This window comes from Ascaphus truei, chromosome 3 (assembly GCF_040206685.1).
Source record: "Ascaphus truei isolate aAscTru1 chromosome 3, aAscTru1.hap1, whole genome shotgun sequence".
NCBI lineage: Eukaryota > Metazoa > Chordata > Amphibia > Anura > Ascaphidae > Ascaphus > Ascaphus truei.
In genome coordinates, this window is record NC_134485.1 from 396,177,119 (window position 1) to 396,194,364 (window position 17,246).

A 17,246-nucleotide genomic window follows, 5' to 3' on the forward strand; every position below is an offset into this window, starting at 1 on the left:
CGTTCACTTACACTTTTTTTAATAGAAGTTAATCACAGTTAATGCGTTCACTTACACTTTTTTTGGTATAGAAGTTAATGCACAGTTAATGCATTCACTTACACTTTTTTGAATAGAAGTGAATGCACAGTTAATGCATTCACTTACACTTTTTTAGAATAGAAGTGAATGCACAGTTAATGCGTTCACTTACACTTTTTTTAATAGAAGTTAATCACAGTTAATGCGTTCACTTACACTTTTTTTAATAGAAGTTAATCACAGTTAATGCGTTCACTTACACTTTTTTGGTATAGAAGTTAATGCACAGTTAATGCATTCACTTACACTTTTTTAATAGAAGTTAATGCACAGTTAATGCGTTCACGTACACTTTTTTTGGAATAGAAGTGAATGCACAGTTAGCTGTCAGTTACCTATGTTTATCATACTGAATAGTGACAAAAGCCGCAATGTGTTTGTGATGGTTTACTTACCATTCAGGTCTCGTGGCCTCGCTATCAACCAAGGTGCCCAGTGGAGGATTCTGCATTTCTCTGTCGCTATGCCGGAAGAATCTGGTGGTACATTTTTTCCGGACCACAACCACGGATAGTTTCGGGCTGAGAAGAAGACACAATCAACAGTTTTTCTATTTAGAGCTGCGGTTCCACAAACAACCAGAACAAGGAAGCGATTAGGTAATTAATGTAAATGCAGCATGAGACATGTGGTTGCCTTAGGAACATGAAAAGTTTAAAATGATTCAAATGCTTACACTTGTCCAATCACTTATGTGCTAAGACTATTTTGGAGCGGTACTGGTGCAAATTGGATAATTTTTGTGCTGTCCCTCTGTGTGTCAATGTATCTAGGACTTTGCTCCGGTTCTCACCCAATGTGGGCCCAGTTGTGATTTGGGGATTGTCATTAGGAGTTAGGGGGAAGCACAGATAAATCTGAGATGTATCAAGTTCTGTGCATCTGTGCATAACTTTTTCTCCTTTCAATCCACATCACAGAAATCTCTCCTGAGGTGGGGTTAACTTTCTTGTTTTCAAATCTGCATCGTATGCAAGAAACTGGAGCAACGAGTTTGATATATACGACACTATTTGGAGCAAAGAATGGTACAGTGCGTAAGAACAAGATGTTCTGCCCGGGTAGGGCTGGCTTGATGGTGGTGCCATCAGTGCGACTGCCCGTAGCCCTGCGCTTAGAGGCCCTGAGCTCTTCCCCACAACATTTAAACTGTGGGGGAGAGCGCGGGGCCTGTGTAAGAGCCGGTATCTCCTCCTGCTAGCATGTGACGAGGTGTCGCCATGACAACGCGATGTAGCAGGAGAGGCTGGCTCCGGAGAAGGTAAGAGGCCCCCGCCAACCTCCCAGCCGGCCCTGGTCCAACTAAAAAACTTAGCATTTTGTGTGCTGACAGACGGCAGGCCCTGAACGCTCCATTTACATCTCAAAAACTTTACAATGCACTTAGCTGCACTAAATAAATGTAATCAAGCTTAAGGGGAACATTTGGCTGTTTTGGTTTCAGTGGAAGTTAAATAGGTTAATGTTACATTACAAAGCTTCTGGGAAATGTTGATGGAAAATGTTTTCATTTATTTTCCAACAAAAGAGTAAAAAAAAGCATTTATTTTTTTGCTCATCGTGCCTGACCTGCTGATGCCTAAGGGTTAGCTCCCGAAGGCTTGTCAATGCAAATTGTGTTAGTCCATTACGAAGTACCACGAGCAAAAGGAGGTGTTGGAGGGAATACCCTTCCATATATGGAAATGATTAAAGGTTTTCTCGTTACGGTGCACGCTTTGGTAAGGGTTGTAATTGGCAACAATGTGTTTATCGTGTCGTTGTTCCACCAGTCACCGTTAGATGATCCATGGAGATAAAATGGGGAGAGAGAAGGCAGGCATTGCCTGTGTTACCTCTTGTTCAACACACAGTGATATTGCACAATAGGAAATAACTACCAAGTCCCGGCGCCCGTTCTAACAACAGGAAGAGGAAGTGCGCCTCTCCTGCTCTCGTTACAGCTGCGGGTTTCACCCCAGGACACGAGCAATAAATGTATTCAGTTCCGTGGGCCACAAGACTGCTGATCTTTGTCAAGCACAGATGTAGCAAGTAAAATTCCGTGGCACTGGGGACAGTGTCTGCCACGGTCACGGTGAGGAGTGTCCATGCTTCTGAATGGGATTCCTCCCCGCCGCCTTAGTCCCCAGAAGACGGTAAGTCTTGCTACATCTGTATACAGGTAGTCCTCGTTATCCAACATTTCACTTTACAACGAATGGCATATCCAACGCTTTACAATGCAACCCTAAGGGCCGTTTTTCGACGCCGGAATGCGTTATCCAACGCTCACCGCCACTGATTAACATGGGACTCACTGTACAACGGTTTCACTATCCAACGCTACTTCCAGAACGGATTCCGTTGGATAACCGAGGACAGCCTGTATTGCCATTGGCTTGTGCTGGTCCTGGGAGGGATGGTACCTTTAATACGTTTCTTGGGGCTAGATAACTATGCAACACACTTACACAGCACAGCAACACTGTGGCCATTGAAAAGGTAGCTATATCCGTTAACCCCTTCACCCTGAGAGACGTTACAATACCTGAAATCAGCCCTGGTTTCTCGGAAGCTATTGAGAAGTTGAGGAACTTCATAATCCACTACCATCCGTAGTTGCCCGTCTCCTACCCCGTCCCGATAGACTACAATACGGTTCGGTAAGTCATGATTGCATTTCTGCCACTTTTCAACTGCTCCTGCATGACAGAAATAAAACATACATTACTACATCATACTACACACACTACTATAATGCATACTACATCACACTTCTACAATGCATACTACATCACACTGCTACAATGCAAAAATGTAAAGATTCAGTTCCTCTTAGGCCTCATCCAGGGTGGGAGTGCGCTCGCTGGTGCTCGAGCGCCGTGACGTCAGGCGCTGGGTGTTTCCTGGCCAGCTAGATGCGCACGTGGTGGGGCCCATGACGTCACAAAAGCGGTTCGCCCTCATTGGCTGAATCGTGCACGTGACCAGGGCAAGCGCGACAAATACAAAAATATTTGATTCGCCAAGCATCGCGCCTCTGCACGCTCATGTGCACGCGCGCGCGCAAGCTTGGCCACAACAATTTACTTTAATTGTTGTGATCGCGCGCTCGCGAGCAAGCTCTCAGCCTGGACGCGGGTTTAGGGCCTGAGCGAACAAGCCTTAGTGAAATATTTAACATGTTACATCTTGGTGATTGAAGCCTTTTTTCTTTTTTTTCCACCTTCACTGAGGAATCTGAATGGGGAGGTGATTGACAATATTAATCACTCCACCCAGTGCAAAAGGTAAGCACATTTATTCCCATCCCCATTGGAAGGTCAATTAAGACACCAGGAGGTAATGCAGAAGTAAGGTTAGTACACCCCCAGCTTGGACTTCATGTTACGTTTACAGACATCGCAACAAGAAAAAAAAAATATTTCCAAATAATTATAGGTAATCTGAGTTTCAAGTCGAACACCTAGTTTTAAAGCAGCAGTCCAAGCTGTCTTTTTTTTTAATTTAAATTTTATATCCCCCCTTTAATATGTGCATCAATACAATCCACACAATGATAAGTAATTAGCTAAGTTGCCAATTGATCCGTTCGCCTGTGATCGATCGGCAAATATTTGGCTCGGGGGGTTCACTAAATGGCTGTCAGTGCAGCAGAGGAGGACCAAAGATGCAAAGCTCTGTGGGGAAGATCATGTGACCAGGCAGTCACTAGATACAATTGGTGCGCTGCTGGAGAGAGTGCAGGGCTCAAAAAGGGGTGTGCTAGGGCCTGTTTCAGAAGAGGATGTGACTTTGTAAATGGTTGCTATAGAAACAAAAAATGCTTGTTACATTATAACACATTAAAATTTTCATTTCAGAGTTGTTAAAAAAAATTAAATAATGCTACAAGTATTTTCTCACAGTTCAGAACTGATTTATTTGAAAAACAAAAAAATACACATGTAGGATATTGCTTGCTCTGCAGCTTTAAATTACATATTGCTACCATTAGTTTAATTTGGTCCTACAGTACGTGGGACTGCAGATTTTGCCAGATGGATCAGCAGAGACCCCATTACAGAAGTTGCTGAGCTCAACACCTTTCAATATTTTTACAAATAATAATTCTAGTATTTTATTGATGCACCCCAAATGCTTATATATTCAAAAAAAGTTACTAAAACACTATATGCTTTTTTAAATATAATGTGCTAAAATGTGTAGGTATAAGGGACTCAATAACATAATCATATTTGTTATCTTCATGTAGCACTGACATGTATATAGAATGTTTTGGACATAACAGGGTGCCACGTTAACTTTACTTGGGAGTTGGGCGCCAAACCTTATCTGCTTTCCAACTACCTTCAAGCCTCTCTAACACTGATTGCAGGCAAAAGAAATGGCTCAGTAGAAGTCATGTCTGCCTCATACACCATAGCTTGGGTGACCAGATGTCCCGGTTTGGCCGGGACAGCCCCGAATCTGCAGCACATGTCCCGGTGTCCCGACAATTACTTTAAAATCTTAGAAAATGTCCCAGTTTTGGAGGCAGAGGAGAGGATGGGACCTGTATAATCAGGGGGCAGGGCCATTATCATCAGGGGCGGGGCCTGTATCAGCAAGAACGGAGCTGCTCTGCTATAATGGAGAGAAACACGCAGCTGCAGATTCGGCAACGGAGGGCGCCTGTGAGCATGGTTGCTCCTCCTTGTAGTTCCTCCTTATAGAGCTGGTTCCTGTAGGACAGTGTGTGTAGTTCAGTCTGTGTGTGTTTATGTGATGGATAGTATTTGTGTATGAGTCTATTCTGGTCAGTTGCTGTGTGTCTATGTGAGTGTTGTGCAGGTCAGGGTCTGTGTGTGTGTGTTGTGCAGGTCAGGGTCTGTGTGTGTTGTGCAGGTCAGGGTCTGTGTGTGTGGTGCAGGTCAGGGTCTGTGTGTGTTGTGCAGGTCAGGGTCTGTGTGTGAGTTTTGTGTAGGTCTCTATCTGTGTGAGTGTTGTGCAGGTCATGGTCGGTTGGTGTGTTGTGCAGGTCAGGGTCTGTGTGTGTGTTGTGCAGGTCAGTGTGTGTGTGTGTGTATGTGAGCTGTGCACGTCAGTGTGTGTGTGTGTTGTGCAGGTCAGTGTCTGTGTGTGTGTTGTGCAGGTCAGGGTCTGTGTGTGTGTTGCGCAGGTCAGGGTCTGTGTGTGTGTTGTGCAGATCAGAGTCTGTGTGTGTGTTGTGCAGATCAGAGTCTGTGTGTGTGTTGTGCAGGTCAGGGTCTGTGTGTGTGTTGTGCAGGTCAGGGTCTGTGTGTGTGTTGTGCAGGTCAGGGTCTGTGTGTGTGTTGTGCAGGTCAGGGTCTGTGTGTGTGTTGTGCAGGTCAGGGTCTGTGTGTGTGTTGTGCAGGTCAGGGTCTGTGTGTGTGTTGTGCAGGTCAAGGCCTGTGTGTGAGTTTTGTGTAGGTCAGGGTCTGTGTGAGTGTTCTGCAGGTCAGTGTCTGTGTGTGTGTTGTGCAGGTCAGGGTCTTTGTGTGTGTTGTGCAGGTCAGGGTCTGTGTGTGTGTTGTGCAGGTCAGGGTCTGTGTGTGTGTGTTGTGCAGGTCAGGGTCTGTGTGTATTGTGCAGGTCAAGGTCTGTGTGTGAGTTTTGTGTAGGTCAGGGTCTGTGTGAGTGTTCTGCAGGTCATGGTCGGGTGGTGTGTTGTGCAGGTCAGAGTCTCTTTGTGTGTTGTGCATGTCAGTCTGCGTGTGTGTTGTGCACGTCAGGGTCTGTGTGTGTTTTTAGTTTTCAGTAAATGTGTTTGCAGGTCAGTGTGTGTTTCTGGGAAATACATTGTGAGTGTGTATGTGGAAAGTGTGTTGTTGTGTAATTGTATGTGGTGGACGTATCAGGTGTGTGTGCTTGTGTTTATGGTGCCTACATACAGATATAGCTGACGTTATTGCATCCATCACGGTGTGGTAACGGGTGCAATACTATTGGCTACACCTGTATACACTGGGTATGTGTGGGTGCCAGAGCGAGAATAGGGGGGGAGAGCGAGAATAGGAGGGGGGGGGGGGGGGGCAGCGAGATGGAGTGAAAAGGGAGAGAATGGAGAGAGAAGGGAGATAATGGGGGGGAGGGGGAGAGAGATAATGGGGGGGGGGGAAGGAAGAGAATGGGAGGTGGTAGAGAGAACGGGTGGTGAAGGTGGAGAGAGAATAGGGACGGGGAATTTTTGGGGGCTGGGAGAGAAAGAGAATGGAGGGAAGGGAGAATAGGGAGGTAAGGGTGAGAGAGCATGGGGGAAGGAGGAGAGAATAGGAGGAGAGAATTTGGGGGAATGGTAGAGAGAGAATTCGGAGAGGGGAGGGAGAGAGAATGAAGAAGAAGAGAGAGAGAATGGGGTAGGGAAGGGACAGTGAAAATGGGAGGGAGAGAGAGTGAGGGGGGGAGGGAGAGAATGTATAATACAGCAAAAATGGGGACGCTATTAGACAAATATCATTATAATATTTATTTTTTAGTGATGTTATTTGTTGTATAAATAATGTTTTTATGTGTTCTGGTTTTTAATTTGGAAAATCTGGCCACCGTAATCATAGCTCCTCCCCAAAATGCCATTGCTGTCCCTCCCAATCTCACAGGAACACCCCCTGTCACTGGAAGGACCTTTGACAACAACCACACCTCCTACAGTTTCCCCACCACCCTCTCAAGTCCCTCACGTCCTCCAGTTTCCCCATCGCCCTCTCAAGTCTCTCACGTCCTACAGTTTCCCCATCGCCCTCTCGTCCTGCAGTTTCCCCACCGCCCTCTCAAGTCCCTCACGTACTCCAGTTTCCCCATCGCCCTCTCAAGTCCCTCACGTTCTACAGTTTCCCCACCGCCCTCTCAAGTCCCTCACGTCCTAGTTTCCCCATCGCCCTCTCGTCCTGCAGTTTCCCCACCGCCCTCTCAAGTCCCTCACGTCCTACAGTTTCCCCACCGCCCTCTCAAGTCCCTCACGTCCTACAGTTTCCCCATCGCCCTCTCAAGTCCCTCATGTCCTACAGTTTCCTCATCGCCCTCTCAAGTCCCTCCCGTCCTACAGTTTCCCCATCGCCCTCTCAAGTCCCTCACGTCCTCCAGTTTCCCCACCACCCTCTCAAGTCCCTCAAGTCCTACAGTTTCCCCACCGCCCTCTCAAGTCCCTCACATCCAAGTTTCCCCATCGCCCTCTCAAGTCCCTCACGTCCTACAGTTTCCTCATCGCCCTCCCAAGTCCCTCACGTCCTACAGTTTCCCCATCGCCCTCTCGTCCTGCAGTTTCTCAACGCCCTCTCAAGTCCCTCACGTCCTCCAGTTTCCCCATCGCCCTCTCAAGTCCCTCACGTCCTACAGTTTCCCCACCGCCCTCTCAAGTCCTTCACATCCTACAGTTTCCCCATCGCCCTCTCAAGTCCCTCACGTCCTACAGTTTCCTCATCGCCCTCTCAAGTCCCTCATGTCCTCCAGTTTCCCCATCGCCCTCTCAAGTCCCTCACGTCCTCCAGTTTCCCCACCACCCTCTCAAGTCCCTCACGTCCTACAGTTCCCCCACCGCCCTCTCAAGTCCCTCAAATCCTAGTTTCCCCATCGCCCTCTCAAGTCCCTCACGTCCTACAGTTTCCTCATCGCCCTCCCAAGTCCCTCACGTCCTACAGTTTCCCCATCGCCCTCTCAAGTCCCTCACATCCTACAGTTTCCCCACCGCCCTCTCAAGTCCTACAGTTTCTCCATCGCCCTCTCAAGTCCCTCACGTCCTACAGTTTCCCCATCGCCCTCTCGTCCTGCAGTTTCCCCATCGCCCTCTCAAGTTCCTTATGTCCTCCAGTTTCCCCACCACCCTCTCAAGTCCCTCACGTCCTACAGTTTCCCCATCGCCCTCTCGTCCTACAGTTTCCCCACCGCCCTCTCAAGTCCCTCACGTCCTACAGTTTCCCCATCGCCCTCTCGTTCTGCAGTTTCCCCATCGCCCTCTCAAGTCCCTCACGTCCCACAGTTTCCCCATCGTCCTCTCAAGTCCCTCATGTCCTACAGTTTCCCCACCACCCTCTCAAGTCCCTCACGTCCTACAGTTTCCCCATTGTGTGCATCCCGCTCTCCTTTTTTCCTGCATCTACATTCCAGGACTGCAGTATGCATTGGAACAGGAGCCCCTCCTAACACCCACCGGAGAAAAGTGAAGTTAGCATCGGCGGTGTGAGTATACAAACATACAAAGGCACACAAGTGCGGTGTGTTTTTTCCTTCCTAGCCAGTGTGGTGTGCAGCTTTAAGAAAAGTCTATTACGGAGCCACGGGAGAGTCAAGACACACCCCGAGAGGGATCGCCGTAGATACTGCGGTTAAGGTCAGCGCCTGTTTGCTCCCGGACACTGGAGCTCCATACTATTGACATGGTTTATCGTCAGGTCATTCACACTAAATGCTTTATGGGCTAGATGACACCACGCTTTATTTGGGAGTATCAAGGGTGTTTTCCCTGTTCTATTAACCCGCTTTTAGGGATTCATATATATTGATGTTCCACAGCCATTTCGTCAGGCATTAGAGCACCCATTAGGGATTTATTCCCTTGTCTATCCTACTTGCTATAAGGTCTGTCTTTCCTCCGGGCTGCGCGAGGGGGATGGCTGCAGGGAGCTTGTGAGCGGGTCATTGGCGTTACATCGAGGGTGCCGCCATATGCCGCGCATGCGCAGTAGCAGCTTGCGCATAGGATATCCAGAGTTGCGACGGTCATCTTGCTACACCTTGCACATACGCAGGAGGCCGTGCAAGCGGTGACCTTTACACCCATAGCTCCGCAGGGGAACTACAACTCCCATGAGCCATTGGAAATATGCACACATGGTGCGGAAACAGCCAATAGGGCTGAAGGAAAAGCTGAGGGTGACTTTGATACATTTGGCGCGCTTAGACCTCACGCGTCAGTCGGAAGAGGGACCTCAACTGAGCAGGTAGCGTCCAAGAAGCAGTGCTCCCCTGGACTAGGCCAGATCTCCCCCCTTAGGCCTCAGATAGGCCCCGACTAACACCAGATTGTGGTTGCTACAGGGAAAGCCCATAGCTAGGGACATTTCCCCAGTAGCTGCCTATAGACAGTGTACAGCACCGGTGAGACGCACGCGGTGATTGCGGCCTGTGGTCTGGGACCAGGCCACCTACGTTCAGAAACTCTTAAAGGTGGGACCATCCTACCGGAGTCCACACAACGCAAAAGTGGACGCCATCGTGGACGACGACTTTGCTGGATCAGCGGATCCCCATTGTTAATCTGCAGTACCTGGGTGCTGGAGCCCCGGGCAGGTACCTCAACAAGTGCACCAACATTCCACGGGATAGCGCTATCTAATACACTTTTGGCTGGGCCCTGATATTGGAGGAAACGGATATCAGTGTATTGGTGCCAAGCACCCTATGTACTTTGGGGAACACTTCACTGGAGTATGGGGGTTGTGTGCATGGGAATATATACTCTGTGGGGTACAGGTTGATTACAGTGTGTTTAGTAAAACCAGTTGTTATATACCCTGTCTGGTGGTTATTTGTATTGTTCCTGTGGGGGCTTATCCCATCACGTTGGGATCCCTCGCAGGTGGAGGTGTTGCACTGAGATGAACGAGATATCACCCCAGGCTCCCAGTGGCCGAGGCTCAGGCCTCCTGGTTGCCATACAGGTAATAGTCGCACTGGTAGTTCCATCCCAGGTACGATGGGGGAAAGGGGGCTAAACCTATAATAACTGTTTGATATACAGTATTACTATTCTGGACTTTAAACAGCCCTTGTTGGCAAAAGGGAAAAGCCCTGCTCAGGACTGATCTTTTTATTTTGTTTATGTTTGCTGAAAAGAAGCTGTATTATTTTTCTATGCCACATTTTTTAGGCTAAATAAACAAGCCAATTCAGAAACCCACGTGTTGTTGCATTGACCCTGCAACAATAGCCTTACCCAGAAACCTACCCCCACTGAACCAGCTGCAGGATAATTAACATGAGGGGACAACGGAGGAGACAGCCGTGAAAGCACATACAAGAAGAGGGAAAATGATATCAGAGGAGGCCATCAAATACACACGGAGGGCAAAGAGCCCCAAGATTACGCAGAGATCAGATGGGTCAAACGACCAACAGGCACAAAAGGTGGGCAGAGATCACATTGGGCAAGCTTACAGCAGATATAAAAGGTGGGTAACGATCATAATAGACAACCTGCAAGCAGACCCAAGGTTTGTGCAAACAGACTATGGGACCACACAATAGAGCAAGTAGCAGAAGAAAAAACAGTTGGTTGGGGTGATAGTTGCAAATGTCAGGGTAAACTGTTTTCAAGTTCCCACATGAACCACACATTTTCATAAGACTTTTAAGGCCCATATTTACTAAGCTATACAAGAACACACATGTTACAGCCCATTTAGGTGAGTTGGCTATAATCTGTATTATGGAGTAGCACCAATTTAGTTAAACATAGCCTCAAATTAAAGTCTGTTCTATTACCTCAAGTCATATGAAAAGCCCTTGAAAAACGCTTTATATTTTCCACTTCTTATCTCACTATTTAAACAAATGTCAGTCAATTTCATACTGGTGACGTCCACTCGCCTTTTATCATTATTGAGAGCTGGAATAATCTGCTGGGTTTGTCTTCGCAAACCATTCATTTATTTATAACAACATCTATATAAATGTTATTATAAGAATGACGTCTCTTATTAAAAATAATTGGGCATATTTCTTTAGCATACCCGGTTCCCGCGATACTGACTGGTGAAGTTACGGATATTGCTTCCTGGTTTTTAAAGGGGATCTAAATGGCCATTCTATAGGAAGCCGCAACCAATGATGTTGCGGCTTCCTATTGGCTTGAGATTTGGCAGCCATTTTGACTCAGGTTACCATCACTTCGGTTCTGACCCGGAGTCCACGGATTTCGGCTTGGTATCTCCGGGCTACGGGTTGAGATATAATCTCCGGCTTACTGCAGGGCTGGCAGGGGATGCTTGGTGCGGGGCCTCGGCTCTTACCTTCTTCGCCGGCGGCATCTCCCCTTGCATGGTCCCGCGACGTCAAATGGCATTGGGTTGCCATGGCAATGGGGCACAGCGATGTACCATTGTCATGGCAACGCCATTTGACTGGACCATTTTTTTTCATAGGAAGGTGGCAACCCTGACTGCTACATGTAAATAAAAAAAAAGGAGATATGGCTCCTTTAATACTTATACTTTCCAGAATGCCTATATTATTCTAACACAAAATGGTACAGAAAAGTCCGTGTTCCAAGAAGTTTACACTTACAAGAGTCATTATGCTGATTTATTCTAAAAGCTCTTCCATTCTGTTGACTGAGCTTTCAAAGCTGTTTTATAACCGTGGAGGCTTCTGTTTCCCACGGCCCAGGGACTACCAGGTAAATCAACAGACTAAAAAGCCCCAATGCTACATCCAATCTGACAAATTATTTTGTTAAATACTTATCTGTATTTCTTGTCATATGTAAAGGTCATTTAGTTCAATTCTTTGGCCAAAGCATTATAAGCCTGCAGCCCCGTCACTGTATCCCCTTTTCTGCAGGTCCTATGCGAGCTGTATAAACGTTCTCTGCACCTCTCTACTGGAGGGAGAAAGGTCTCAAGAGACTGGTCATTCACAAGTATATGGAAGGACCTGCTATTAAAGGTGGGATGGGTGATCTTAAAACCAAGGAAGAATGGGTCAGACACCCCGGCAATTGTTACCAATTAACATTTAAAATCACACACAGTCCCAGCAAGCTCAAAACCTAAACCCACTAAACTATATATATATATATATATATATATAAACAAATTGGAGTAGCGCCTTAGGAAACTTGATAAGGATAAATCAGCTGTGTATAACAGATAGAGAAAACAAGGCTATTTGACCAAAGAAATCCCAAAAGGGTGAATTTGTGATTAAAACAACTGGAATCTATAGCAAAAATAACAAAACATAACATATAAAAAATTATTCAAAATAGAAAAAAAAAATATATATATATGTGTATGTGTATATGTGTGTATGTATGTATATGTGTATGAATTTATTTATGTATGTATGTATGTCAAAAGGGGTCCGACTGGGATAGTGACCTAATTTATACCACAAAAGACAAAAAGGTCCAATGCTAGATAAATACCTTTCATGCACATTTTCAGGCAATCTGCAAAATCTGTCGATGTTTTCTGAATGATGCATCGTGAAAACCACCTGGAAGAAAATGAGCACAATTGCCTTTTTAGACGTGTTATTCCGTCAGTACCGGGCAAGCAGTGCAACGATTTCTAAACCCGGTTAGAAATGTGCAAGCAGTGCAACGATTTCTAAACCCGGTTAGAAATGTGCAAGCAGTGCAACGTTCTGTAATCCCGGTTAGAAACGGCTTCATTCTGCAACTGTCACAAAATCCCTAAAAGTCCATACAAACTGAGCGGAAGTATTCACTCTGTGGGTTTACAAAATTGGTATTTCGTCTCACCCTTGGATGTCAAAAAGTAATTTATTTAAAAAAGTACTTGATCCCCCCCCCCCTCCAAAACAGGGCGGTCCTGTTAGACAGTAATGTTGCCTATGGCTACTAAACAGTTACATGTATAAAACACGGAAGCACCACCATTACACGTGCAATCCAGACCAAACTGAACTGCCGGTGACACGCTGAAAGGATTACACCTGGGTGATTTGTGCCCTTTTCTGTTTTTACCCAAATCTGACACCTATAATTTTTGTATTTTACATTATTTTATAAAGCTAGTTGGCAAACATGCTGAACTGGGACCTGGGGTTTATTTTCCTCTGGCTAATCCCTTTTATCTGATGTCACTGTGTACTCAGCAAGTGCCAAACACCCTCTCTCTCCCCCCACCATATCCTTACAGTTTCTCTCACAAGGACCGGATGGGGGTATGGGTCAAGAAAACACTTGATTGACAATCTTTTTATTCAGAGGCCCCTAAGTCAAATCAATTTGTAATGAATAAAAAAAAACACACACAAAAGCAGACACATTTTTGCTGTTAGCACGGCTATATTTGTATAGGGAAGCCAATTGGACAGTTATATGGTTTGCAAAAGGTTTTTCTCTGGTCATTCCCATACTCAGCTGATATCTTTTTCACCCTGTTGATGGGCTTATGTGATTTATGCGATTATGACCTCTATTGCATACGCTTTTAAGTCACTCTGAGTTCAATTCCAATGAATGGTGGGGATATGTTTTACTGAGAACCAGTTTATCTGCATATTGAACAGGGGGCTTATGAATGCATGACTTTGTAATGAGCTTACCTGGTAAGTTTAGAGTTGGTACTGGCCACGAATCCAACCACTGAATGGGCTTTATTTAGTGCGTCCTTGTTAACGTTGATACCGACCACCATGAGGGATTTAAGCTGCAGGACAAGAGATGGCAATTTCTAAAACCTGTTCTCCCAGTTAAAGAGGGGAAGTGAACTCATTTGCTCTTTAAACATTTACCTCATTACAAGTTATAATTTACCATCCGTGAAATGTGGGTTTTATTGAGACCATGGATGAGTCATTTTAATTTTCTAAATCCATTTAAAGTGTCAATATATCATAGTTACATAGATACACAGTAGAGGAGGCTGAAAATCAGACATATGTCCAAGTTCAACCTATGCTACATTTAGGCGACAGACACTTCATTCTATATTTGTATTTACAGTCTTTGTATATCACAATACACAATTATATACCAATATATAACTTCATACAGTGTATTAAGGTGGCCTTCACATTCCGGTTGTCACATGGTGTAGAAAGTACACATTTAACATTTGCTGCAATGCATTGTTGGCCCTTCTGGCACAAAAGGGGTTAACAGCTGTGCAGAGAAGTATCATTTCCTTTAGGAAATCTCTTGGCTGATATCAGCTCCTCTTAAAGGAAGAGAGAGAGCCACATTCATTGATCGATGTTGCAAGGAAACTACTAAATGTGTGAGTCACAGCTTAGTGATCAAAGGGCTTTTAGGGATTGTTTAAAATGGCTGCCTAAGGGATAAATATTATACACGCCAAAGCAGCCGTTCGGACCGTTTTTGGACGCAAATCCTGATTGAAGTCTAAAGGGGTTTTCATATACTGTAATTTACCCCTAAAAGAGAACAGAAGATGACATGACAGTGAAATCGTATACAGACAAACAAAGGTTTGTTTATTGCTCAGAGAACACAAATACATTGTCAGGCTTCGTCCCCGGTGGCGACAGCGTGCGCGCCGCACACAAAGCACGGCCCTCTGTGGGGCAGGCTCAAGTTGGCGTGTGTGCGCGAGCGCACAAAGCGCGACCGCCTTTGCCAAAAGACAAGATTTTTGTCTTTTGGCGCGGCGGCCGTTCAGCCAATGAGGGTGAAACAGCCGCGTGACATCATGGCCGCACCCCCGCCACGAGTTCATCAGATCGCGCTGATGCAGAAAACGAGTGCCGCAAGCCACCCCGATGACGTCACCCGTCGCTGTCCCCACTGGCGAAAGTTGCACTTTAGTTTGGAGCGACGTCGCAGAGAGGGCGGGCAGAGTGCAGTATGCGCTCTGTGATTGGTGTAGAGACAGTCACATGTGGCGACTGTCTCTCCCAAAATCAAATTTCAATGGCTTCCAAATTTTTTGTAGCTCCGTCGCCCTTACTGTAAGCGCATGCGACGGATTCAATGTATTTGTTTTGGCGCGACGTTGCGTCGCCGTCCACTATAAGCGCAGCCTTAGGCTAAGGCCCCGGTCACGGCGCTGTAATGCGCGCCCGCGCTTTTGGCTGCGCGTTCCGGCGATTCCCCGGTCTGCAGCTCACTGCAGGAGCAGAGACCAGGGGGGGGGGGGCGTGGCGGAGGAGTGATGGGGGCGCGGCCATGACGTCACCCGGCAGGTTCGCCCTCATTGGCTGAACCGCCGGGGGGCGTGCCTAGCCGCTCGACGCGAGTTCCTGCTCTCAATTCTATTGAGAGCAGGAGTAGCTCTCGCGCGAGCGCTGCGGCCCCCCCTCGCAGCGGGCCCGGCGCCGTTGCGGGGAGGGCTCTCGTGAGCGCAGCGTCCGCCACAGCGGACGCTGTAGCAGGCAGCGGGGGCAAGGCCTTAGTCTGCATAAGGAAGATCTCAGCCGCAGTCTCGGTATGTTTTCCCAGGGCAGTAATGCTCATAGGGGCATGTTGGTACTAACTGATAGACACCATACAATGCAATGTCGTGCTAAAGAACACATTAGGAAGTATTCAAACTCACGGGAATCTCCACAGCCCACAACTCCCCTCCTATTTTACAGATCATCTGCATGGCGATTTTGGTGGCGACACTCATCAGCATGTTCTGCCTGTTGAGAGTGCGGTTCTGCACACACTGGCTGGGTACGGGATTGTCCAGACTCAGGTACTTCTTTATGGAATCGTAGTTATCCTTTTGGTTGGAGGGCAGCACACAGAAAACCTGAGAGGAGGCACAGAAGGAGAAAAGGAAATTAGCAAAGAAAAACAATCCCCTTGTTGGACTACAATGGTCAATAAACATTGGACACGGCTTTTTCTGCATTGTGTCTGACCAATTATCCAGGCAAAACATCCCTTGAGACATTATCCTCTTATAACAATAATGTTTTTCTTGCATAGTGCTAACAGTGTACACAGTTATGTACATATAATTTTTGCATACACAACTCCTTGCCCCATACAGCTTACAATCTATGTTTTGGTGCCTGAGGCACAGGGAGATAAAGTGACTTGCAAAAGGTCACAAGGATTTGAACCAGAGTCCTCTGCTACTCACTCAGTGCTGTTATCAGTCAGCATCAGGACTCACTGAGCTGCTCCTTCAGCCCTCTAATGTGGATGGTTATGCATCTCCTCATGGGAGTCCACGTGATTAAAGTCGCTTTATAAGATGAAACTACTAGTGCATTATTATTATTAGCATTTATTTGTAAAGCGCCAACATATTCTGCAGCACGGTACAATGGGGTAAATCAATTACATACCAAATAAAGACAAACAAGTGCAAACATACACAGAAGGTAGTGAGGGCCTGTAACAGGGCCTTTCCTCTGTCTAAAAGGCTTCCAAAATAAAGCCCGTATTTAGCTGACGAGTCCATCAGGAACTGGTTAATTTCTGCAGGAGTTCATTGACCAGTCTCCACCTGGCTAGGGTGACCAGATTTTGAAAATGAAAAACCGGGACATTGTTTTTTACATAACAGTTTATTTATTGTAGTACACTTATACTTTACTACCATTAGTCCTTGTTACATAGTTACGTGTGTGTGTTGACCTCACTAATCGAACAAAAAAAAACCCAGATGTGAATGATTCTGAACCCCTTAACCAGTGTCAGGTGTGCCCCCTCTTCACAATTTCTAAAGCAGCAATCCCACCTGGAATCTTACCTGATCCGCAGTCCCTCAAGGTACTATACTGGAGGGGAGGTGTTCCCTACCTGTCTTCCGAGATCTCCTGTGTGAAACTTGAGTCAGATCTGGAAGAAATAAGGGTAGGTTACTTCGGTGTAGGTATACGGCAGTTAAGATAAGACAGGGAGGGTGAGAGAGACAGAGAGAGAGAGACAGAGAGAGAGAGGGAAACAGAGATATAGAGGGTGAGAGAGACAGAGAGAGGGTGAGAGAGAGGGTGAGAGAGAGTGAGAGAGGGGGAGATGGGGAGGGAGAGAGGGGGAGATGGGGAGGGAGAGAGGGGGAGACGGGGAGGGAAAGAGGGGGAGACGGGGAGGGAGAGAGGGGGAGACGGGGAGGGAGAGAGGGGGAGACGGGGAGGGAGAGACGGGGAGGGAGAGAGGGGGAGAGGGAGTGAGGGAGACACACACACACAGATACACACACAGGTACACACACACACGTACACACACACGTACACACACAGGTACACACACACACACACACACACACACACACACACTGGTACACACACACACTGGTACACACACACACACACTGGTACACACACACACTGGTACGTACACACACACTGGTACACACAGGTACACACACAGGTACACACACACACACTGGTACACACACACTGGAACACACACACGGGTACGCACACACTGGTACACACACACACACACACACACACACTGGTACACACACACACACACACACACACACACACACACACTGGTACACACACACACACTGGTACACACACTGATACACACA

The 17,246-nt window shown here is 46.7% G+C and overlaps 1 protein-coding gene across 1 annotated transcript in view; it reads right to left on the reverse strand.

Annotated features, from left to right (window-relative positions):
- PIWIL4 (piwi like RNA-mediated gene silencing 4) overlaps positions 1-17,246 on the reverse strand; it is a 121,133-nt gene that overhangs the window by 17,039 nt on the left and 86,848 nt on the right. The window contains exons 15-19 of the mRNA XM_075592493.1: positions 15,306-15,506; positions 13,354-13,457; positions 12,206-12,276; positions 2,612-2,765; positions 477-602 (exon numbers count right to left, since the gene is read on the reverse strand). Coding sequence (XP_075448608.1) covers positions 477-602; positions 2,612-2,765; positions 12,206-12,276; positions 13,354-13,457; positions 15,306-15,506 — 656 coding nt within the window. The remainder of the gene's footprint in view (positions 1-476; positions 603-2,611; positions 2,766-12,205; positions 12,277-13,353; positions 13,458-15,305; positions 15,507-17,246) is intronic.